This window comes from Yamadazyma tenuis, chromosome 4 (genome assembly GCF_029203305.1).
Source record: "Yamadazyma tenuis chromosome 4, complete sequence".
Lineage (NCBI taxonomy): Eukaryota > Fungi > Ascomycota > Pichiomycetes > Serinales > Debaryomycetaceae > Yamadazyma > Yamadazyma tenuis.
In genome coordinates this window covers 719,205-743,410 of record NC_089464.1, presented here as the reverse complement: position 1 = coordinate 743,410, position 24,206 = coordinate 719,205, and the positions used below count along the sequence as shown (strand labels likewise).

General features: G+C 38.8%; 11 protein-coding genes across 11 annotated transcripts; 3 read left to right on the top strand and 8 right to left on the bottom strand. All coding sequences in view use genetic code 12, as the record gives it.

The window, feature by feature from the left end:
• Positions 1-27: 27 nt before the first annotated feature.
• On the bottom strand, positions 28-5,269 carry OXR1 (oxidation resistance protein 1; the record flags this gene model as incomplete). Its single annotated transcript, XM_066158082.1, has 4 exons — positions 28-974; positions 1,009-1,432; positions 1,585-2,846; positions 4,582-5,269. The coding sequence occupies 4 exons, from the start codon at positions 5,267-5,269 to the stop codon at positions 28-30; spliced, it is 3,321 nt and encodes a 1,106-aa protein (XP_066014179.1).
• Positions 5,270-5,557: 288 nt separating this feature from the next.
• DCG1 (dal80p-controlled protein) lies at positions 5,558-6,238 on the bottom strand (the record flags this gene model as incomplete). The annotated part of the gene is made up of 1 exon (XM_006684302.2): positions 5,558-6,238. One exon carries the CDS (start codon positions 6,236-6,238, stop codon positions 5,558-5,560), a length of 681 nt encoding a protein of 226 aa, XP_006684365.1.
• Positions 6,239-6,421: 183 nt separating this feature from the next.
• On the top strand, positions 6,422-7,627 carry DDC1 (DNA damage checkpoint protein; the record flags this gene model as incomplete). Its single annotated transcript, XM_006684300.2, has 1 exon — positions 6,422-7,627. The coding sequence occupies one exon, from the start codon at positions 6,422-6,424 to the stop codon at positions 7,625-7,627; it is 1,206 nt and encodes a 401-aa protein (XP_006684363.1).
• Positions 7,628-7,746: 119 nt separating this feature from the next.
• Positions 7,747-8,097, bottom strand: MPC1 (pyruvate transporter mpc1; the record flags this gene model as incomplete). The annotated part of the gene is made up of 1 exon (XM_006684303.1): positions 7,747-8,097. One exon carries the CDS (start codon positions 8,095-8,097, stop codon positions 7,747-7,749), a length of 351 nt encoding a protein of 116 aa, XP_006684366.1.
• Positions 8,098-8,518: 421 nt separating this feature from the next.
• On the bottom strand, positions 8,519-12,184 carry PSN45_003412 (uncharacterized protein; the record flags this gene model as incomplete). Its single annotated transcript, XM_066158081.1, has 2 exons — positions 8,519-11,077; positions 12,101-12,184. 2 exons carry the CDS (start codon positions 12,182-12,184, stop codon positions 8,519-8,521), a joined length of 2,643 nt encoding a protein of 880 aa, XP_066014178.1.
• Positions 12,185-12,810: 626 nt separating this feature from the next.
• On the top strand, positions 12,811-14,715 carry PSN45_003411 (uncharacterized protein; the record flags this gene model as incomplete). Its single annotated transcript, XM_006684305.2, has 1 exon — positions 12,811-14,715. The coding sequence occupies one exon, from the start codon at positions 12,811-12,813 to the stop codon at positions 14,713-14,715; it is 1,905 nt and encodes a 634-aa protein (XP_006684368.2).
• Positions 14,716-14,800: 85 nt separating this feature from the next.
• Positions 14,801-16,273, bottom strand: taf6 (histone H4-like TAF Taf6, SAGA complex subunit; the record flags this gene model as incomplete). The annotated part of the gene is made up of 1 exon (XM_006684696.1): positions 14,801-16,273. One exon carries the CDS (start codon positions 16,271-16,273, stop codon positions 14,801-14,803), a length of 1,473 nt encoding a protein of 490 aa, XP_006684759.1.
• Positions 16,274-16,430: 157 nt separating this feature from the next.
• PSN45_003409 (uncharacterized protein) lies at positions 16,431-17,189 on the bottom strand (the record flags this gene model as incomplete). The annotated part of the gene is made up of 1 exon (XM_006684306.2): positions 16,431-17,189. One exon carries the CDS (start codon positions 17,187-17,189, stop codon positions 16,431-16,433), a length of 759 nt encoding a protein of 252 aa, XP_006684369.2.
• Positions 17,190-17,478: 289 nt separating this feature from the next.
• Positions 17,479-17,832, bottom strand: PSN45_003408 (uncharacterized protein; the record flags this gene model as incomplete). Its single annotated transcript, XM_066158080.1, has 1 exon — positions 17,479-17,832. One exon carries the CDS (start codon positions 17,830-17,832, stop codon positions 17,479-17,481), a length of 354 nt encoding a protein of 117 aa, XP_066014177.1.
• A 231-nt stretch (positions 17,833-18,063) lies between these two features.
• RMD9 (Protein rmd9, mitochondrial) lies at positions 18,064-19,908 on the bottom strand (the record flags this gene model as incomplete). The annotated part of the gene is made up of 1 exon (XM_006684698.1): positions 18,064-19,908. The coding sequence occupies one exon, from the start codon at positions 19,906-19,908 to the stop codon at positions 18,064-18,066; it is 1,845 nt and encodes a 614-aa protein (XP_006684761.1).
• Positions 19,909-20,820: 912 nt separating this feature from the next.
• On the top strand, positions 20,821-24,143 carry GRC3 (Polynucleotide 5'-hydroxyl-kinase grc3; the record flags this gene model as incomplete). The annotated part of the gene is made up of 2 exons (XM_006684307.2): positions 20,821-22,654; positions 22,903-24,143. 2 exons carry the CDS (start codon positions 20,821-20,823, stop codon positions 24,141-24,143), a joined length of 3,075 nt encoding a protein of 1,024 aa, XP_006684370.2.
• Positions 24,144-24,206: the final 63 nt, after the last annotated feature.

The following is a 24,206-nucleotide window of genomic DNA, read 5'->3' as shown; positions in this document are numbered from 1 at the left end:
TGAAAAATGAATGAATGGTATCAACGCTTAAAAGAAGGATAATAATATGGCCGCTACGGTCACAACTCCTCCAGCAAGTGGGAGTCTGTTAGCAGTTGCTTCGAACGTAGAAACAGAAGCTTCTGAAGATGGAGAAGCAGATGTAGAAGCCTCAGTCGTTTGCTCGATTGTGCCTGTGGACAAAGCAGTAGTCACCAGACAGTTGTCTCGGTTGGAATCGCAAACAGTGGATTCGCTCGAAAAAGTGGTGGTTATAGTGTAGTAAATCACGGTGGTTGATTCTGTTTCGGATTCACTTACAGAAGCTGGAGAAGCAGTGGTTGCTAATGTTGTTGGGACGGTTGACTGAGCAGCAACAGAACTTTGGTAAACAATGGCAGACTCAATCTCAGAAGTAGCTTTAGTAGTATCCCTAGTCGTAGCTTCAGTAGAAGTTTCAGTGGTAGCCTCAGTAGTCGCTTCAGTAGTAGCCCTCGTCGTGGAATCAATAGTAGCTTCGGAAGTACTAGCTGGAACACTAGTAGTAAGTGGACAGTAGGTCGTGTAGATCGTAGTGTGATCTTCTTTGATTTCAGTAACAACAGTTAAACCAGTTGTGATTTTACTTGTTGAACATTCATTGTCCAGGCAAGAGGTGATGGTCACCACAGTAGAATCGACGTGGGTAACGGTCTCATATTCGGCACTAGATGAGGGAGAACTAGTAATAAACGATTTAGCAGCAGAACTGGTAGAAGTCACCTTGGAAGAAGCTTCAGTCAGTTGGCTAGTTTTTGGAATTTCCGTATTGCTAGAAGAGACTTCAGCAGTGGAACTGATTTGAGCTATCGAAGATGAGCTGGTCGCTTCTGTGGAACTAGTGTCAACTAAAGTTTCAGTCACAGATGAGCTAGTTCTTGCAACTGAAGAACTAGTAATGGCAGATGAACTCTCTACAACTGATGAACTTTCAGCAACTAATGAACTCTCTGCAACTGATGAACTAGTAATAGCAGATGAACTCTCTACAACTGAAGAACTTTCTGCAACTGATGAACTCTCTGCAACTGATGAACTCTCTGCAACTGATGAACTCTCTGCAACTGAAGAACTCTCTGCAACTGATGAACTCTCTGCAACTGATGAACTCTCTGCAACTGATGAACTCTCTGCAACTGATGAACTCTCTGCAACTGATGAACTCTCTGCAACTGATGAACTCTCTGCAACTGATGAACTCTCTGCAACTGATGAACTCTCTGCAACTGATGAACTCTCTGCAACTGATGAACTCTCTGCAACTGATGAACTCTCTGCAACTGATGAACTCTCTGCAACTGATGAACTCTCTGCAACTGATGAACTCTCTGCAACTGATGAACTCTCTGCAACTGATGAACTCTCTGCAACTGATGAACTCTCTGCAACTGATGAACTCTCTGCAACTGATGAACTAGTAATAGCAGATGAACTCTCTACAACTGATGAACTACTCTCTGCAACTGATGAACTAATTGCGGCTGAGTTGCTCAAAATTGTAGAAGTTTCGCAGCATTCTGGGAGGAAAGGACTAGCAGAACAATCAACTCCTGTAGACGTACTGACAGAAGGCTTCGTGGTGGTGGTACTGGTGGTATCACAATCAGTAGTTGGACCTTGAGGCTTGATGGGACTTGTAGTGGTAGTAGTGTCACAATCAGTAGTCGGACCTTGAGGCTTGGTGGGACTGGTAGTGGTAGTCGTAGGTCCATTAGGCTTGGTACTAGTAGTGTCACAATCAGTAGTTGGACCTTGAGGCTTGATGGGACTTGTAGTGGTAGTAGTGTCACAATCAGTAGTTGGACCTTGAGGCTTGGTGGGACTGGTAGTGGTAGTCGCAGGTCCATTAGGCTTGGTACTAGTAGTGTCACAATCGGTTGTTGGTCCGTGAGGTTTTATGGGACTTGTAGTGGTAGTAGTGTCACAATCAGTAGTTGGACCTTGAGGCTTGATGGGACTTGTAGTGGTAGTAGTGTCACAATCAGTAGTTGGACCTTGAGGCTTGGTGGGACTGGTAGTGGTAGTCGTAGGTCCATTAGGCTTGGTACTAGTAGTGTCACAATCAGTAGTTGGACCTTGAGGCTTGATGGGACTTGTAGTGGTAGTAGTGTCACAATCAGTAGTTGGACCTTGAGGCTTGATGGGACTTGTAGTGGTAGTAGTGTCACAATCAGTAGTCGGACCTTGAGGCTTGGTGGGACTGGTAGTGGTAGTCGTAGGTCCATTAGGCTTGGTACTAGTAGTGTCACAATCAGTAGTTGGACCTTGAGGCTTGATGGGACTTGTAGTGGTAGTAGTGTCACAATCAGTAGTTGGACCTTGAGGCTTGGTGGGACTGGTAGTGGTAGTCGCAGGTCCATTAGGCTTGGTACTAGTAGTGTCACAATCAGTAGTTGGACCTTGAGGCTTGATGGGACTTGTAGTGGTAGTAGTGTCACAATCAGTAGTTGGACCTTGAGGCTTGATGGGACTTGTAGTGGTGGTAGTGTCACAATCAGTAGTCGGACCTTGAGGCTTGGTGGGACTGGTAGTGGTAGTCGTAGGTCCATTAGGCTTGGTACTAGTAGTGTCACAATCAGTAGTTGGACCTTGAGGCTTGATGGGACTTGTAGTGGTAGTAGTGTCACAATCAGTAGTTGGACCTTGAGGCTTGGTGGGACTGGTAGTGGTAGTCGCAGGTCCATTAGGCTTGGTACTAGTAGTGTCACAATCGGTTGTTGGTCCGTGAGGTTTTATGGTACTTGTTGTGGTTGTATCACAATCCTCCCCTACACCTTTACCCTTGTTTCCATCACCATTTCGGTTAAAGTTAGCAAAAGCCAATGAAACTAAACTAGTAGTGTAAAGAACCGTAGAAATCTTCATGAGAGGCTATAACGAATGATATTGATAGAAAACTATACACTACTGTAGGATCTTCTGGGCATATTTATAACCCATAAATTTGAAACGGATGAAACATTTTACCACATCCTCTGGCTGTAAAAAAATGTGGGCTTGCATAAGTGTATATGTATACCTGCATACAAATATAAACGAAAAATAAATTAACCCAAACTCCTGATGCGAATTATTATTAAGGGTAAATCTATATAGATTCGGTTAAGTGGCACAAAATTGCATGATAAATGCGGACACAGGCCCCTCTGCACCTCTATGGACGAAACCGGTCAATCTGGTTTTATTGATTTTTCCAAGCTGAGAACCGCTGCTGATCCTTGGTGTCGTCAAACAGAAATTAATACAATCCGCATACGAATCTTCGTACATCAAAAAAGCTGAGAAATAAGGTTTTGTCGAAGCTTGGCCTCGTACAATTGACCTTTAAAATTTTCAGTGTCCCTATGAGTATATAGTGGTGTTTCTCTTTGTCGCTTGTATGGAGTAGTCATTCAACAATACCGAAAACCATCAAAGATATTTTTGGAAGTAGATCCTCCCATCGGCAGTGTTCAAAATTGTTGCTGCATCTCCCCCTCTAAACATTTTAAGCGAACGTTTTGGTTGAGACGGGCGTCAGTAGACGAGGTTTCGGATTTTGAATCTCAAGCACGAGTTTGAATTTTTTGCTGCTTGATGTTGCCGATATGTACAATGGGGTTCAATACAAGGTTTAAAGGTTATATTATGCTTAAAATAGCAACTGATTTCTTTCTCCCTGGCACTCGTTTGATTCTAAGGCAAGTTAAAATCAAATTGTGTTAATGCCGTGAAGTGCTTAAGATTAACGGTTAATTTATGTGTTTGGACGTAATAATCAGGGATACTACCCGAATTTTTGCTTATCTTTATTACCAATTGCCATAGAAGGCGACCAGGTACTTCTTTTACCAATCGTTGCTATTGACAATTAGCCTAATCATAATATCCCTTTTACTTACATCAACATTTATGATATTACTCCGATCACCCTTTCTTAAGTTGCTCGGCTAAATCTCTGAGATAAACTTTCTAGAAAATACATGCTTGTACATCCCCCTTGATCCATTCGGGAATGTCCACCTTTGTCAGTTTTAGGACCTGAATGAACGGCACAGTTTATCCATGCCATTGTTTGCCAAGCTCAAGAATAACGGCAACTTCTGCAGCTTCGAATTGCATCGCCTATTTGCAGCCTTCCGGCAGCCTTCCGCCATCCCACAAATACGAGCATTAATTAACCGTCTATTCAGTCAAACGAGTTCACCATTTGTTGAGCTATTACTAATGTTTATGTTGATGTTATTATTGCTTTTCACGATATCTAATTCCAATAGGGCATTGTGCATTAGTTTGCAGTATAGAAAACTTAAACTTTCTTGACGCTGCCTGAATTCTCAATACCCCCAAATTTGACCGATTTCCAGGTTTATTCTTTAAAGTTAAAATGAGGAATCAAAATGCCACTTCACTCTAACGTACCAATCCGCCATATTTCTAGTCCTAGTATTTTGAATTTTCCTACTACGGAATCTCCGAAGCTGCTGCTATCACCCCGATCGCCTATTCCATTCAAAACTTCATTGCCAAATGTATCACATCGATAACTCACACCTTCTAGAAGGTTGGAGCCTATCCACAAACCGTTTTGTCCTTTGGAGGATCCAATGGCTATGAAATCATGGTTTGAGTAGATAATGTTATCGTTTATGCCAGTGTACATGAATGCTTTGAATCTATGATGATCTAAGTCTGTGTCTTGGGTGGAATTCTTGTGGATTTTCTCTAGTTTCCAAAGAAAGCATTCACCATTCCCGTAATACCGCCTATGTTCCATGGGATGTAAATGCTCATTCAAGTAGCATCCGAAACGATTGCCCTTGGAGTCTCGTATGACCATAACATATCCCAAGGGCCTTTTATTGTCATGAACATGACCATTTGTTAGAATCATCTGGCTAACTATATGGTCACCGTACCCTTTTTCCAATTGCTTCTGGCGTTTAAGTTCGTTTAACTGGTGATTCAAGTTACACTTGGAGTAAAGGGTATTAATGGATATTCCATCTTGATCCATAGAGTACACTAGCAGCCACTCGTCAAACAATTGAAGACGTGGAGGCAATAAATTTCTAATGTTATTTGATAATTCCTCTGTCATGAGCTTATGGCGAGTCGAAGCCTTATATCCTTTTAAAGCTATAGGAGCTAATGGTGGTAACCATTCCTCTCTAAATGATTCTTCACTTCCACTTTTACTGTCTGTAGTGTCATTTGTGGAAGATCGGTATAAAATTTTGCTCATTAACGAAGGTCTGTTTGCTGATGACATGTTTCAATGTACTGAATAATTTTATTTCTACTGCGCGATAAGGAATCTGTGGAGTGCAATCTGATGAGGTTAACTTTGTTTATATATATATACATATTATCACACCAAAGAATAGCTATGCATTAAACATGTATATTTCGTTGAATTCCTATGCTGCATTTTTCAACTACTTATAATTGAGAGCTCCTCTCACCCCTTCAAACACAGAACAAATTAAACACAAGCTTTGGAACCTCAACCTTTGAATTGGTATTTTCACTGGCATTTCATTCTTACCGGGTTCTAGTCTCAGGAAGTTTCAAATCGAACAAGCGACGCCAATATTTCGGCACTGACTCTTACGCTATCGATAAACCTCACATCCGGAAACGTCTTTGCGAGCTTAGAATCAAGACCCACCATACCAGCACATCCCAACAATACACAGTTTACTTGGGGCTCCTCATCCAAGTAAAGCTGGACCTTTTTCACAATTTCCCCATACACTACGGGGTTATTTAAATTCACGACATTAATATCAAAACTTTTGGTTCTAGCCATAGACTGGGGAAACGAATGTGATTTGAAAAACTTTAGGATGGACTTGTCAAGAGTATTGTTCCAGCTACTGGTACTTGTGAGAATCATCAGTTTGGAGAATCGGGGATTCAGCACCGAATAGATCAATGATCCAAGCATAATTCCTAAAATTGGCTTGTTTGTGCTTTGGGTCAAACTATAAACCAACGGATGGTCGGAGTAACAACACACCAAGTACCCGTCATAGTCAAGTAATTTACGCTTAATCAAATCCGGGTATACCACCGCTTCAGACACTTCACCAGCGTGTTCACCATCGATTTCCGATGGGGCGGCTGCTGGTGCGGTGTAAAAATCGTATTGAATCCCCGGGACCTGTGGGAGAAGGTCTCTCATATCATTTGTAACTTTTTCACTGGAGTTGGGGTTAATTACCAACAACTTATACATATGGGAGGGCTCTAGTAGTAAGTAGAATTGTTTAAATCCCTATTTTGCTCCTTCAAGCCCTCCATCGCCAGGGGCGACGCGCAAAACTGTTAACGAGAGTCAAATTGTACCAACGAGAGTCACATTTCCATCCACATCTATCATCTTCAACCATCGATTCAAGGGCTTTACTTTGCACTCCGAATGTCGTTTGTTGCTCATTTAGCACAAGAAAGGCATCTACTTCTATGGGCTAAGTCTGTCTTGGCTCTAACTTTGGTTAGTGACGATATCAAGTTTGTGATCAGTGAAAAGTCCATTACCATCTCAGCAGTAAATTCAACTAATACCAGTGATGGAGACATCTCGTTTGAAAGGGACTTCTTTGACGAGTATCACGTATCTTTTGATGGTACAATTTCGCATGGATTCGATATAGAAGATGCCACATACCTGTTTATTGTCAGTTCCAACCACTTATCAATCCTTTTCAAAACTTTGGATACGGACAGCTTGATAAAACTACGTGTCAACTTTGACAATGAATTCCGTATGCTCATTGACATCACCAGAAAGCTCATTGTAAAGAAGTATCAAATCGGTTATCAGCCAGTGAAAAACCAACACGATCCCGTATGGAAATATTATGTGTCAGAACACCAGCGCCAGCAAAATATTTTACCAACTTGCCATGATTCGGACATAAAGTACATTAGAATTGACCACAAGATATTGAAGGAGTTTGTTGACTTGGTTCCACAACAAACTGAAGAATTCAAGATCGAAGTCAAGAGCAACAAGATCAGTTTCAACGGCTTTACCAAAATGATTTTGAAAGATAACCAATATCTCAAACAGCCAATGTCAATCACCATTTCACTCAACTTGTACGAACTTGCTGATACCAACATGCCACCAGAGTTTAACCAGAGGATTAATTTTAAATTGAAGTTCTTCAAGATTTTCATAAATCTTATTAGCTTTATCCTGCTCCATAAGCTTGATCAAAGCGAGGAATTCGAAATCTACTTCAAGGCTCCTGGGGACCCTGTTTTATTTACCTTGAGAAGTACTCGCCATGTATGTGTGCACTTTGTTCAACTCACAAATGATGAAGCCGGTCAAACCGAGAACCTAATCACCCAAAACCCAATCATGAAAAGTTATAAGCTTGAGGAAGTAGGTAGGAACTCCCTGAAATATGCCACAGGAGCTTTGACCCATCTGACTAGTCGCTCAACTATTTCAAGGCCAAATTTACTAAATCCGGCAAAAGAATTAACCGGTGATAACGGCTCATACTCCGATCTTGAGCCTGAAGTCGACCAATTCAATGTAAACTTCGATGATGAGTCGGAGGTGGAGCTAGGAGCCACTCAACATGATGAGGTCCGTTCCATATTTGATTGAGCAAAACTAACGAAATAATGATGCCCATGACCTTTCTTGTAAATATTGAATAAATTAATACTTAAGTACTATATTTTGTCATAGTTATATAGAGTGTCGTACGTTCTAAAGATTCCTGTTCAAGCAACCTTTGGAGACACATCTTCCAATTTCTTGTCTTCGCTAAAGTAATGATGATTAGCCCATCTAAATCCTTGGGCCAATTGAGCAACTTCATTTACAGCATGGCATCCGAACAACAAGTAGTTCTTTGGTGACACAGCCATTGAGTATCTCATGAATGCTATGGAATACACGATCAATGAACCTGTCATTGGGCCGGAAATCAAATCGGGATCTTTCTTCAAATCTAACAACGCAGCTACTGGAACACCAAAGTTTGACACTGGTCCCCAGAAATGCGTGGTAAACAAGTATCTGAATGTTTGTTTGCTGAATACCTGATCGGCGAATTTCTTGAAAGTGGACATTTTAATGTAATATGATCTGTATTTCAAAGTATTGGGATGATTAGCTTCACTCGGTTACTATTGTTCCGATACTGGATTTTTTGGATTTTTTGTAGGTTCGGAGTTTTTCGCACTCTAGTTGAAAAAATTCCCCGGAGCCCTCAACTGGCTGGGGAAGTGCGCATGTTTTGCTGTTTCTGATCTCAACTACAATTCCTAAGAGCCCTTGAAAGCACCAAGAAATGCTTATTGCACTCTAGTATTCCTTGCTGATTAACAGCAATAATCTATTTCTTACTGTAACTTCAAAAAGATTCCAAGAGGTTTCCAAGCCCCGTGCGGGGTCATACTCTAGAGACAAATACTAATAATTTGCATCCCACATAATCTATATATTTGGCCTCTGTTTAAGTCTATAATACAATTCGACGGAATTATCAGCCTAATTCTGCTTGTCGAACTCAGAATGAATGAAATCATCCAATTTGATCTTCTTGTGCTTTTCTTCATCAAAGCTTAGTTTCGGTTTTCCTATTTGTGTTTGATTAAATTGATCATTGAGACTGGTGAATTCTTTGCCCGGCTGAGTGAGTGGTTGTTCATGGTGTGTCTGGTTCTGGATGAATTGTGTGCTCCTGAAAGAACCTCTCAGTTCAGAGTCAATTTCCATATCCTTGAAATTGTTGTGTTTCGTTTCCTCCTCTGCCTGATTATGAAACTCTTGATTAGGAGATCCAAGATAGTAAGGTAAATTATCTGGGTTGGTAATCCAGAATGGGTCATTGAAGTTGAAGTTCATAAGATAGTTGGAAGTACATTGGGTATTCGAATTAATTGAAATTGGCGATCCGTTGATAATGCCTAAATTATTTGCAGCCGATTGTGATTGTTGCTGTTGGAAATTCGGTTGGTTAAGAAGAGCATTGGCAAATTCCTCATCAAAATTGTTCTGGTATATATGCTTTTCGATAGATTCAATAAGCCCCAAATTACGATTGATAAGGTAAATTGTATTGATGGACCAGATTCTCTCCTCAAAACTTTGATTGATATCGAGTAGAATTGTGAGCTGGGATTTTAAACTCTTCAAAAACCCTTGGTTATCAAATTTCTCGTTGAACTTGAGCTTGGCGAAATCCTTCGATTTGTAATTAAGCATAGTAAAGATAATCACAATTCCTTGATAAATAAACGAGTTTAAGAATGGGAAATTTATTCGGAAATATTTGCCAACCTTCAAATAGTACACTCTCTTCTTGCTTATTTTTTCCTCGAATTCTCTAAAGATTGTGATAATCAATTTCAAGAAGTTGATAATGGAATTGGTCAAATTGGTTAAAATCAAAATAGAGTCATCATCAGCTTTATTGAATTTGACGATGAATGGTTCAAACAATTTGGCTTTATTGATGTAAAACACCACCAAATCATTCAATAAGTCAATCTTCTCAATTTTTATGGGAAGGTAGTTCAGCTCATCATAACTCAATTCATTAAATGAGTCATGCCCGTCACTACCATTGCTATCATTGATTTCATAGCTTGTTGAAACGGATCCAACAATTTCGCTTACTCCTCCATGGCCGCCGCTGCTGTTGCTGGTAGTTGAAGATACAATTTCAGTGCTTGCGTGGCTACTATCATTTTCAATTTCAGTCAAATACAACTCCAACAAGTAAATCTCCTTCTCAAATTCTGAGCTCAAGTTCAATAGGTCGGTCATTGTGAAGTCAATCATAAAGTTCTCAATCAACATCATGTTTGATAGTCTAAGACACTCACTCAACCCGATTCTCAAGAGAATGGAGGTGGTGTTTTTCCGGAGATTGATGTTGGAATAGTTTTGGTTATACTTCAAGATGATTGAATTGACCTGGAAAGAAATTGGATTGGGTCTTCCCAATACTGAACATACCTTATCACTCAATATTCTAAGGGAGAACCAAATTTTCAACTTGGTTATATCTTCCATCTCGTCGTATTCATTTTCATCGAGAGTGGTATCAATATTGGTATTCAAATCAATATCGTTGAGCTTATTCAACTTTAACCGTTGGGTAACGTGTAGTCCAATGGAGTATGCAATTGAGCAGGTGTGAAACATCATGGACCAACATTCTTCATATCTTTGCTCAATAAAATAGTACTCAGTACACAAGATATAACTTTGAATAGTAAGGGTGGACTCATTAACCAAGTTGTGTCTTAACTTTTCAAAGTTATAGATCAAGTCGTTGTGAATTAAGTTATCGATATAAGCACCGCACTCACTACTAGGAAGATTGAAAATGTCTCTCAATTCCACCGGTGTGATTCTGATTATCGAGATAATTAAAACCATAATTAACAACAACAAATCATCATCATTCTCCCAGATATTGTTATCAATATTGGGATAATCCCTGACAAAGTCCAATAACTGATGCTTGGAAATAAATGTCTTATAATAGTTGGAAGACAAGTTCAGAAAGAACTTCTCCACTAGCCTGTAAATGATGTTCAAATTTTCTGAAGTGGATATTCCAGGCTTCAATTTGGGCAATGGTTTCTTGATCAATGATCCTTCAAACTTAATGTCACTATCTATATCAAGGTAGTTCCTTGAGGAGTTGTTGTCATTGATGAACTGGGTGTTCTTGAGGGTTTCTATCATAAAACTTGAACTCTGGGGTCCATAATACTTGTTACCCAACTCACTTGTTTCACCCGAGATCTTAAAGCTTTCGGGTTTATAGGTTGAAGGAGGCTTGGAAGACTTTGATGGGTCCAGAGAGGACAGATTTTCGAGATCTTCTATAAAATAGTTGGATTGAACGTTCATCAGTTCAAGCTGCTTCGTCAACTGCTTGACATGCTCGTTCAATTGATAGTTCTTGTTGAGTATTTCAGCCTTTTCTGAGTTCAACTTTTTGATCTTCATGGACTGATTGTCACCCTCGTGATTATCGAATTGACTAGTGGCGACATTATCGAGCTTGTCATCATATTCATTTTCCTTAATCTGGATGTTTCGAAACGTTGAAGGGAATTGGCAAACAATTTGACGCTTTTTACATTGATTGCAGGGTTTGTGCTTGTTACACTTTACCTTCTTCCTTCGACAGGATATGCATGAAATTGGGTATGTTTCCGCCATCTTTCAGATTCTCGTACTTTATGCGAGGAGGTAATGATAAAAAAATTCGACAGGAAACAGTATTTGCTTAACTGGGACTTTGTTCAAGAAGTGACAGTTGATTCTGATCTCATCAAATTGGAATGATGAGAATGGTTTCTCAATAAGTGTGAATCAAAAGGAGAAGGGATGTTTGAGACAATTTTCTATGCTGATTTGGTCAGATGATCACTAAATTTCCAACAAAATTATTTCACACGGGTTTTATTAACAATTGGTATTTCAACGGTTGGGATACGGATTTGTTTCGATGAACAATGTATTCTAACCAATTCAAGGTCAAAAAATGGAACAAGGCCACAACTAATTTAAGAAAATTTCCAGTGGGTGAAAGGTTTGTCCATTAACGATTTTGATAAATATCAACGGATTTCCGACAATAAATTTATTTTCAGAAAGATATTATTAAGGAAAAATGAAAAAAAAAATGAAACCATATGGAAGTCCGGTTATTTAAATAAGATATTTGATAGTATGTGGACCAACTTGGTCCAACCACTATTTTTGGTTTAACAAAGTTGCTTGCATCTATCGAAGACAAAAAAATAGTTAAAGAGTGATCTGCAAACGCAGTTTGTAAAGCAACTATTTTCTTTTTTTTTTTCTATTTGGTCTAGTGTACCAAAATTTTATTTATGCAATTAGTTTTGCAGCAATACGGTACTGGTTCCGAACAATCATACGTTATTCATTAAGGTACTTCCCCGTATATATTCCCGATGTGGGCTTAAGCTAAGTTTTAATATTTTCGCAAAGTAACAGAAAAATACCCATGCGATGGAATATAAATCATAGAACCTTGATCATCTCTCCACAACGCTAGTATCAATACGTATCGGGTCTTATTACGCTCTGCGTCGGCGCAATAAAAAATTCCAGTCTCACGTAGTCTTTTCTAGAAATTTGCTCCACTACTTGCTTGCTCTCCAACATGTGACAGGAAATTTCAGACACAATCAGACACGCTCCCGGAAATTTTCAGGGATGTTGCCGGTGATCTTCAGACATTCTCCCGGAAATATTCAGAAGCAGGTTAATCCCACTAATTGCAGGCCTCAGTTTATTGTTATTACTTGGCCTCCCATGTTGTCCCTGAGGGGTACGTTTCCAATGACATTAAATACTTGCTTTCTGACTTAACCACTTGTTGTAAACTAGGATCCTATTCATGGTCACAGAAAAGCTTGGTTGTAACCGAGGTGGTTCTACTATCCCCAATAATATTCTGTAATGTGTCGATGAGGAAGGTGATTTCTACATGCCCATCTCAATAGCAACTGTGACCATAAAAAGATGCTGCAAAATATCACCGCCGCTTATGTGCACACCATGATGGATCACAGGCAGTCACCGAATGACGCTGTTTTCTAACACCAATTTGAAGGTAGTTGAAGGGTAGATGACTCGTGATAACTGGTGTGTTCATAAGCAAGGGAACTACAAAGGAATTTCATGAAAGCCAACTTGAACCATTTCTCATATTTTGCTCATGGTTAGCGATCTGCCAAAATTTCGATACCAAAACACTAGACGCGCACTGTAAATATTCAAATCATCGGATGGTGACGTTTGAAACGCTTATAAATCCAGACGGCGGGGGAGGGGGTGCCTCAAAAATGATCTCCATCGATGTGCTCAATACTCTCCATTCTGTTAACCTCGGTGTTCTTTCTGAACGTTTCCATGACACGTTGATGGTGCTCAATGTGCTGAACCAAGTGAAGAACGAGCTAGAGCTGGACAAGTATTTCCTGGTGAAATTCGGCCACACTCTAGGTGGTAGCTACATTCCTAAAGAAGGCATTATGTTTAACATATTTGGAAGCTTCTTTGGTATCTTGGAAATCAACTCCAATAAACCAAAACTGGCATTCCATCTATGGGCAAATAGCGATTCTGAATTTCATCCTATCGAACCCGATACTGCTGCTCAAGACATCGAGTTGTCAACCATCAACTTCTCCATGAAACCACCTGTTACATTATCAACAACCATAAAACCTACAGTGATTTCCCCTGAACAAATTTCAGATCCTATCTCTTACATCAAGTCGAGATACTATAGTATTCTTTACTCCACATCCATACCGTTGAGTTATTTCCCAAAAACTGCTATTTCTCGGTTGAAGGTGTTATCTCAGAACAAAATTAACCTCAAAGATCATATTTGTCAGATACGCTTAACAGTTGACCAATTAAATGCCAGACACGATGGGAAATTTGGAGTGTTGAAGTCCTTGGATAACTCCACTGACTGCTTGGATAAGCAATTTGAAATCAGCCATCAGGCAGACTTTGTTACCAGTCACAACCTTATCCAAAGTACTGAACTGTTGAATAATGATATTTTGCAACTCAAACTCCGGGAGTCTCAGTTGCAAATTATAGTATTGTTAGAATTGATACTCGCTATGGAACTTGTTGAACTGAACTTTTTGTATGACAATCACCCTGTCCTATCTGAAACTCAAAAGAAGGTAACCCGTCGTCGTTTGATTAGGAGGAAAAATCAACCCCGAAAAATTATCCCAACATTTCTAGGAATGGGGGTGGGAGTTTCAAGTGTCGAAACTCAACCAGATGGACAAAAGCAAGAATCAGATGGATTCAGTATGCATTCCTTATTACATACATTGGACCTGTTGATTGAAAGATTAAGGCTTCTTGATACCTTATACACCCAAAAAAATAATACCTTGATCAATTTTGTGGCATATGTGTTGGTTCCCTACTATAAGAATAATCTTCCGTTGACGATCAAGTATATTATTGACCGTATAAAGGATCTGAATTTCAAGCTCAGCTCCAAATTGAAGTCATCTCGGGCAAAACAATCATCCAAAAGTGTTACCGAGAAGAAACTGAAAACAATAGAAAGGCCTAAGCTAGTACGATCTGCTGATTTAAATCTCGATGACAAAATCCTAGATCCCAAGTTGATGTTGAGGAGATCAAGTTCTAATTTATCGTCCAAGAACTTACAAAGAAGACAGGTGGATTTCTCTAAACCAGTACTAAAGCTGAAATCAATGACTGAATTAAATCCACCTACTTCGGTATTTACTACTCAAGCTCGAAAGCTTAAGAAGCCGAAACCAAATACGTCCCTCAATTTATCTAAGCTGTTTTCCCAGGTTTCAGCTACACCTATGAAGCCTCCACCAAAGAAGCTAATTCAAGATCTCAGAACCCCTGTGGGTGTCTCCCAACCCTCTTTCATCAACCTGTCACCAATCAAAGAAGTACTTCTTTCGCCCATTAATGAAAGATTCAAGAACATTGATACGTTGAAAACTCCTGTGGCCGTGAATTCGTCCCCTGTTATGGTTTTATCGTCTGAGAGGAAGAAACGACCCGGGGAACCAATCGACTTCATTGACTCACCCTTTTTGGACTCTTTACGAGGATCCTCAATAAATGGGTCATCACTTCCATACAATAACAATGAAGACCGATATGACTAACAATGTTTGGTACCGTATTCAAACTGGCTAGTAAACGAAAATTGCATTAATGACATATATTACATGATAAACTTTTTTTTTCTAATTATACATTGAGTTCTCCGAAGAATATTCCTCTTATAATCTCTTTACTATTTTGTAGTTTTAGCACTTCTTCAGCCAATGGTTCACCAATTCTCTGAGCCAACTCGGATTTCAAATCTTCTGATATTTCTGAATCCACTTGCATGTCATCAGTTTTCAATTTATCTTCAATTCTTAACTCGTTTAAACAGTCCATGACACTGTCAATCAATACTTCCTTAGCAAAATCATTGTTGATGCCGTCAATAACCAGATTATACCATAACTTCAAGTTTCCTATTAATACTAACTTGATGACCTCATTACCCATATTCTTCAATCCCAACAAAGCACCATAATGAGTACCAATTGGTTTGGAACTATCCAATAAAGCTCGTAAGAGGGTTCTGGTTACTCTTGCCTTTAAAGTTGAATATGATGAGCCATAAACAACAATAATGTGCTTTAACAAAATGGCAGCAAACTCTCTCACTGCTAAGTTTCTCTTAAGAGCGCTTTTCCCATTCTCATCATTGAAATCCTTTACGTTGGGACCAATATTTTTAGCCAACAACAATGTCAAAATACATGGCATCAAGGCATGTACGTAAGGGTCCAAAAATATCAGTCTGTTATCGGCCAATGCAGATATAACCTGCAACATAGTAGTTAAAATATCAATATCTCTTAGTTGATTTGTGATTTGTTCCGCAACAAATTGGATGAAGTATGGAACTAATTGATGTAAACCTGGATCATTCTTTAATGAGTTCAAGGCAGAGTTTTGAAGACCTTCCTTTTCTGGATCCTTGGACAATAAGACATCGACAACCTTGTCGAAGTACAACTTCAATTCCTTAGACAAAACATGTTTGACCAATGGTTTAACTTCTGTATCTTTATCTGTGACTTTCTTATTCTTTGAACCAGTTGACATGATATTCTTCTCGGTATTTCCTGCAGCATTCAATATATCATTACCCAATATCGACGAGGTTGCCCCACGAATAGCTGGCGGTAATGACTTGATCTCAGCTGGCGATGGGTTCTGAGGAATAATTGGTTGTACTCCTTCAATAGCAAGCCAATGAGCAGTGAAAGTTGTTTGCCGAGGAACTTTAGGCAACTCCTGATTAATTAATTTCTCCAACTCAATTTCTTGATCATCTATGTAATACAAGGTTTGACCACCTGCTGCCACTAACGCTTCTTTGAATTGTAATGGTTGGGAGTTGTCATACCCATAAAGGGGCTCAATATTCAACACTTTCAAAGAGTGATTAATGTCACCAGTGGTTAAAAGCTTTCTTTTAGACCTTCTCATGAACTTGATGGCAGTTTCCAAGATTTCATGGATTCTGTATTCGACATCCATAGCAAGATTCTTAGCAGACTCCTCGGTCAAATTTATCCCCAAAGACTCGGCTGCATCTTTCACAGTATCATGAGGTGACCATAATGAGTGTGAAAGTGGTATCTTTGAGCCTGATTCCATTTTGAAATTGATCAAAATCGGTAGAAACTCACTTGCTAAGTTATTTTATTTCAAGGTTGTTCGCGGTTTTTCAAAACCAAGCTGTAAGAGTTTGGTGATTATGGGTTGTATACAGGGGCTGTAATATCTATAAATTTTTAAGTTGTGAATAACGATGTCAGGACCTGAGTTCATTCAATTCCTCTAGCAACGTTTGATTCAACTCCATGAGTCTTTTGTTTTCACGATCGAGTGTCTCAATTCTTAGATCTTTCTTCTTGAGCTCTTCGATGCAAGCTTCCAATCTCTTGTCATTGGTTGATATACGAGCTTGGTTCAAGTCTTCGGCTATTCTAAGGGTTTTCTCTGATTCTTGCTCGGTAATTCTCCTTATTAGCTTGTCTTTGGAAATTTTGGCTTTCGTTTCCACGTCAATGCCCTTTAGATAGAAGAGCTCAGTGCATATTAAATCTTCTCTTTGGGAATACGCTTCCTTCACAGGAAAGTTGAACGCATAGTATATGGAACCATCTTGATGACCATCGGCAGGAACAACTACCCGCGTTCTGTAAATTCTATGGTTCCAATTATATTGAGGTACGCCGTCTTCGAATTCTCTCATAATACTTTCGAATAGCTCTTTCACGAAAACACCACTAAGCATTGGAAGTTCACTAAGGTTGAATTCCCTTGAATTGTTCTTGGTTTTGCTTCCCTTGGGATGGGAAGAGGTGCCCCCTCTTATGGCATCCACAAATCGATGATCATTCAATTTAATTGCAATGAGCTCCCACAGATCTTCCTGCTCCTTTATTGATTCTTGGACGTGTGGTAGATACTCAAGGACCAATTCCAACAAGGGGAGCTTCAAGTCTTCTTTGATCTTATCCCTTTCTTGTTCATAAAAAGACTTGCTCCCAAAAATCGATTTCATCATCATGAACACTTGTCATATAAGTTATAAATAATTACTGATTTTCGCATTTAGATACTGGAAACTAACTTTTAGTTACATAGACTATTCTACACGCTTTCAATATATTATGAACATAAGTATACAACTGTTAGATCTGGAACTAGTTGGGTCTTTTAAAAGTTTTTTTGAACAGTTTACAACCACTCTAACAGTATTCGACTAAAAACACAGTTTGGGAGTTCGTTACACTTTTCGTATTGTTTAAATTTTGTAGATTTCACACAAATAGCTATAAGTTCTTTAAAACGGACTAAAGTCCCTTTTCCAGTCTTGACATTTTAGACATCGCTTTCAACTTGGAAGAGCTTTCCTTAATTTTCTGCTGCTGCTTGTTGTATCTTTCCTCTGCAGCTCTAGCAGCTTCAGCCCTGGTATTATCAGAACCAGCGTTTGTATGATCATTTAAAGAACCGAGTTTATGTCCTGCTGGCTGACCTTGGGACTGCTTTTCGTTCCATTGTCTATTTGGCTCTTGTTTGGAAGTCTTGGGAGCCTCGGTAGCCACTTCAGAGCCTAATCTTTGTTCTGTGGAGGTAAATCTAGTCTTTTGGGTAGTGGTCTTTTCTTTGGTTTCTCCCTCGGACTTGGAAAAACAACTGCCCATAAATGTGACTTTCAAGAACTTAGAAGGGAATTTTGGAGTAAAAATGAGTGCTGGTCTCAAACTTGTAGAATGGGACACAAACAAATAGAGGAGCACCGCTACAAACGAATCACTTAAACGAAAGTGCGGTTTTAGAAACTTCGACTAAAATTCATGGTTACGTTCATTAAAAAATTGTCTCTATTTACAAATGGACATTGGACTTTATTTACAAAGGGGGGGTTAGGGTGGTTACTTACGGTTAGTAGTATCTGCAAAGACCTGATCGAAATTAACGGATCTTTTCAAGTTCTTGAAATTTGGCGTTTGTAATTCCAGGTCTTTGCCATTGACAACATGGTTCTTCAAATCCTCGTATCCATGCTCGTTCTTCATCCAGTTTCTAACAAATCGAATACATGTAGACTTGTCTTGCATGAAGTTTTTGTACTGATGAACAATTTGCCAGTAAAGATCGATTCGTTCATCTCTCTCTTCTTTGGACCAAATGGTAGCATCTCTAATTGAGGCCCAATCGGCATTTGGAATGTATTTGAACCTCTTTTCATCAAGGCTTTCCAAAGACTCGCTCCACTTTTGTGAGATTTCTTCATGGGTGAAGCCTTTGATTTCTCCAATTTTCTTCAAGCAAACTCTATAAGACACTTGAGTTCTATTAATACCAAATACAGTGTAATTGTCTATCAATTGGTTGAACACAACTTTATCCTTCCAGGCGTAGTTAGTGATTAAAGTGTTCAAGAAAATTTCATCCACGGGTTTGATTGAATTGAAGTCACTGATGATTTCTTTCAACTTGCCGAACGATTCAGTTGTCAATTCAGGGTAAAATTTAAAAAATATCTTGAACATTGTATTGTTAAGGTTGGAGTAGCGAGAATTGATTTCCACTGCACGTTTGTCAGTAGCGTAATGATGAACAGTTGCTTTCCAGAAATACAAGATGGTATCAAGTGATTCATTATTTTTATGACAGTTTTCCATCAACTTTTGAACGTAAGGAACCTTCAACTTCACCATATAAGGTAAATCATAGTTGATGACTTTGTCAAAGAAATGCTTAGCGACCACAACATCATCACATGATCCAATGAAGGATAAATGAAGGTCTCCCAAGTAATAATTAGCGTTTGAAGGATTGTGTTTTCTTTCTTCGAAATATTTCAACAACGACTCCAAAAAGTCCAATCCCTTTTTATAATCACCAGCAGCAATGGAAATCTTACCCATTGAACAGATTAGTTGTGGCAGGATATCGGAGGCTTTAGCAGTGTTTAGTTCGTAAATCCGACAGATTTCTTCATATGAAAATCTCTCGATCTTCTGAGCGATGGGTAAGACCACAGACAAGACTTTCTCGGACAAATAAATCCCACCAATCTTGTTATCATTGACTCCTTGCTCCCAAGCATCAATAGATTCAGTGTAAAATTGAAATTGATTCATGGCATTGAAGTACAACACGAGACTGTCGGCGTTCAATATATTCTTCAATTCTCCTTTCATGAGAACATCGTTGAATCTTAACAAGGCTTTCTTTAAAAGCACTTCATCGATGGACGTACTGCTGGAATACTGATCTCTATCCACATTTTTATTACTTGCCAATCTGCTGGTTCTATTATGATAAATTGAAAAATTTAAGGCAGCAACGTATCTCCTCAAGTCATGCGTGCTGAATATAGATCTCAATTCATTATCTTCAAAAGAATTCAAGATATTGTGGAAAGTCTCCGAGAAGGCTCTTCTGCCTTCCACATCAGATAATTTCTTGTATTGATCAAATAAAACAACCTGTTCTTTGAAATAGTTCAACTTAATCTGAGCTTCATCTCTAATGGCTTTTCCAACAAGAGGATCTTCTTGCAACTTTGAAACATAGTCTTCGATATGCTCTTTACTTGGTTGACTAACATTGGCGGCGTATGAGTTAAACCGTTGGAATTTTGAATAGCCGTTTGCAGGAGTTGTGAAGGGAACTGGAGGTGGAGCAATGATCCCGGAGTTGTTACCGAGATTCTGTAACAACACTGGTCTTAAGCTCTGACGGGCATTAGCTGAAACAAATCTAAACATGGTTGGAGTTAGAAATTTTCAAACAAAAGACAGTACTTTAGTGTGGTTTTAATATTAAAAATTTTCTCAACTTTTTTGGCTCCTCTCGCATCTGCAGTCATTCACATTCACTCTCATGATGAGAATATTGAGTGCAAAAACTAAATCAACAAATATCACCAGACTACTTAACAAGGGATATATCTTTTTAATTGCATTTGATTGGGCGCTGTCTAGAGATTATAGTGGCGTAGGCTAGATATTATTTTGATCTAAGTGCTGCGGTCAGCTTTCAAGCAGTCTTCTCTCGTAAACAGTTGGGTTTAGATTGTTGAGAGATGTTTTTGGGTGTTGAGTCGTAAGATAACTAGTCCAATAGGGAACAAACCATCATTTATGTTGTGTGAATTTCTTTGCACAGTGTTGGGTTCTCTTGATAGGGGCAACAATCTCTGCGGCTCAAATTGAGCAACGGTGAGATGAAAATTGAAGGCCCATTGTAAAGACGGTGTGCTGCTTCTCGTTTGGCAGCTAAAGTTACTCTCATTGGAAGCAAATACTGCAGGCGTTACTTAATTTATATTTTCTGCGATTAATTGACACAAATGTAGAGGATATGACCCGTGGATCAGTCCTAATATTCACAACTCTAGCAAGTATTTACTATCACAGTGTTGTTATTGGCACAAAATGAATAGAACTTTTAAATCGATGTGGGACTGACTAACACTTAACCCTTCTAGCTTCGTATAAGATAAACTGATTGCCGATTTTTAATGAGAGAGGTGAACTACTGGGATAATTACAATTTGCCGAATATCGAAGTTGGGAACCGTTTGAATGCAAGTGAGCTGTTTTATGCATTTCCTTAAACCTCTGCCGTTCGCAGCCATTTAGCCGCATCGCGAAAACCCAATCTGCCCTTTCACACAAATGAGTGCCTATGCAGCCCTTCGAGAAGGAAGCATATTTGGAGAAGATGAAGAGGTTGTAATCAAGTATGATAACTCTTCCGACGAGGAACAAGGTATTCCGGAAACAATACTCGCCGAAGTGGCCGTTCCAGAAGGTGGTTCTCCATCTACCACTTTCATAGCAGATGAGAAGAACCTAGTGTACAGTCTGAAACATATGGTTGTCGGTCTCAAAGTAAACGAATCAGTTGCATTATCTGGCCAGTTTAAGTTGGTGATAGAAAGAGGAGCGGTACTTATTAACGGTATTCACTACTATCATGCTCCACAAGAGTTTATTGTAATTCAGCCAAATATCTCAAGTTTACCAACTATTTCCAGTACACAGATCATTAATTCCAGTGAAGTTAGAGACCTCCCAAGTGATGAAAATGAACATCTATTCTGCAGTGATTATAAAAGTGTTGTTCGCTTGGAAAATATATCCACTGGGTTGGAGAATATTGCCAAGTACTATCAACCATTCAAGAATCTATTTTCATTACCAGAAGATAAACAAGATCTCCCACTTCAAAACTACACTTTTGACATTCTCACCAACAATGAAGCTTCAATAAGATATGATAGAGGTCTTGTGGTTGAAATTGAGGGGTTGATCGATGGAATCGAAGAAGTGTCAAGTTTTATTACAATAGGAAACAAGAACTCCGGAAAGTCCACTATATCCAAACTCTTGTTGAATACTTTGGTGGAGAGCTCACCTATAAGTATTTTAGACTTAGATCCAGGCCAATCAGAATACTCCAAGCCATATTGCTTATCCTTAACCAACCATTTTGATCCTATCATTGGGTTCAATTACCATAAAAATGAGAATGATTTACATTATTTCTATGGATTCACTACTCCTCAGGGGAACCCTGAATTATACTTAAAGATTACCAAGCTGTTAATCGAACATTACCAGAAAAATTTAAAACCAAAGGGGCACCATTTGATAATAAATACTCCTGGATGGGTCAAGGGATACGGTAAAGAGTTACTCACTGAAATCACAGAGTGGGTTCAACCTGACCATCTCATTCTATTATCTGCTAACAAATTGGACAATGAGGAAACTTTAAGCAACCTCGTATTTAAAAACTTAAGGATTTGGAAAGGCTACTTTGTTCAAAATCGATATTCAGCTGCCGAGGTCAGAAACTTTAACAAGTTGGTGTACTTCCATAAGACCAAACCGCTCCAGTACAATTTCATTGACCATTTGTTAGACAGCTCTCCTTTGAAGATTTCTTACCAAACAGGTGAAGATAGTTCATTTGTGGGTGTCAACGTGGTTTCGATATTGAATCATGATATGGGTTTAAACTTTGACATTGAAGATATTGTATTGATGCTTGATACCTCGATAGTTGGGCTCTATGTAATTGAAAATGAGTACTTTGAAGCCCACAAGCAGATTATAACATACACAAAGAATAGATTACCATATTTGTCGTCGTCTAAATTCTCCGACTTGATAGAGTACAATACTCCTCATGTGAAGTTTATGGGATCAGGAATAATCCATAGCATCAATGTTATCGAGAATTTCTTCAACTTATATCTATCGCAGTCGGAAGACCTAGAAACAATAAAGAAGTTAATGTTACAAGGATATAAGTTGCTTGTTGTGAAGGGAGAAAGCGATATCCCAAAATCTGAAATATTAATGACTGAGTTATTAGAAGAGTTTAAGAGGCGTTACAAGCAGAGCTTCAAATCAAAAGGACCACTTCCAACGTTTCCTTATGTAAGTTATAACAACAAGATCAATGGGGTTTGGAAAATAAGAAGAAACATCATGAGGAGGGGTCAGCATTAGCATCCACATGTATATTGTATTATAGTTGCAAAGTATAGAACATGCATAGAGCCAAAAACGCAGATGCGCATGTCTCTGAATCGCGACCAGCTAAGATCAGGAACAAATTATTTTATCAAGCAAGTTTTACGATGATAATAAAAGCATTTTTCATATCGAGCTTGATATGTTTATGGGGGAACCTCGTCCTTGGGCATTCCACTGATCCCATTTCATTATCATTTCCAAATTTGATAGATCTTGAAGATATATTTGGTCTTGAAAAATCATGGTCCTTTTTCAACAACATAAAGGTGGAGACTGGAAGAATGCTAATTGGGAAATTAGGTGGATCCATCTGGTCTACGGATGTTTTACCAAACCCTGATGATGAATGGACCATTGAGTTTGTGTTTAGGTCTACAGGTGCCACTACCGATTTGAGATTCACCGACTCTAATGGATTATCGTTGTTCTTGGTTGAAGCCCCAAATACTAAAGATGTTTCAAATTTTGGAGGCCCCTTAAGTTTTGATGGATTTCAATTCTTGTTGAACAATAAGGGCAAAGAAGGGTTGAAGATATACGCTAATGATAATTCCAAGAAGATTGAAAATGACCTAGAGGAAACTATTGGGAACTGTGAGTTTTCCTTTTTAAATTCTGGTGTACCATTCAATGTGAGAGTCTCTTATTCTAGAAAAAACAACGTATTCAAGGTCCAGATTGACAATAACTTGTGTTTCAGAACTGAGAAGATCAATATTCCTTCAGGAAAATTCCATATTGGTTTTGCTGGTTATGTCAGTCCTGCAAGTGAGGAAGTATTCGAAGTCTTGAAGTTGAATGTATGGGATCATTTGACAGAAGATGCTATCGATGACCACGGTTTGATGAGTGACGGTGAATTGAAGGTTGCAGTACAAACGGTTGTGAAACAAGAAACAAATGATGAAGTTTCTCCTGCTCAAATTAGAGAGTCATTAATGGAGAGAAGCAGGAAATTAAAGGAAGACATAGAGGGACAAACACAACAGCAACAAATAAGTTCTTCGTCTTTTGACTTTGAGAAGATAAATGAGTTGATTGTGCAGAACAGTTTGATACAAACTCAACTTCAATCAGTTCAATTAACCCTCAAGGACATTCAAAACACCAAGGAAGAGCCTGTTACATATCCATTTGATGAATTTAAGAGTTCTATATCAAGCCAGTATGTTGAATTGTTAGAATCTATCTCCAGTTTAAACCAAAAAGTTATTGGCGAAGTTAGAGAACAGCAATTTACCATCGATGAGTTAGGCAAAAAGGTTGACTTGTTGATGGCCAACCATAAAGAATTACGATATGAATCATCCAACGCCCAAAAAATCAACACCCATGACACTTCCACATCAATTATAAGGTGGTTGTTGATCACCATAACTATTGTTGTATTGGTGTTGGTCATCTTCGTTTACAGATTGAGACATGACGTCAAGCATTCCAAGTTATTGTAGGATATATATATATTGAAATCGTAATATAGTTGCCATAATACAGTCTACAACATGTCTATAGCA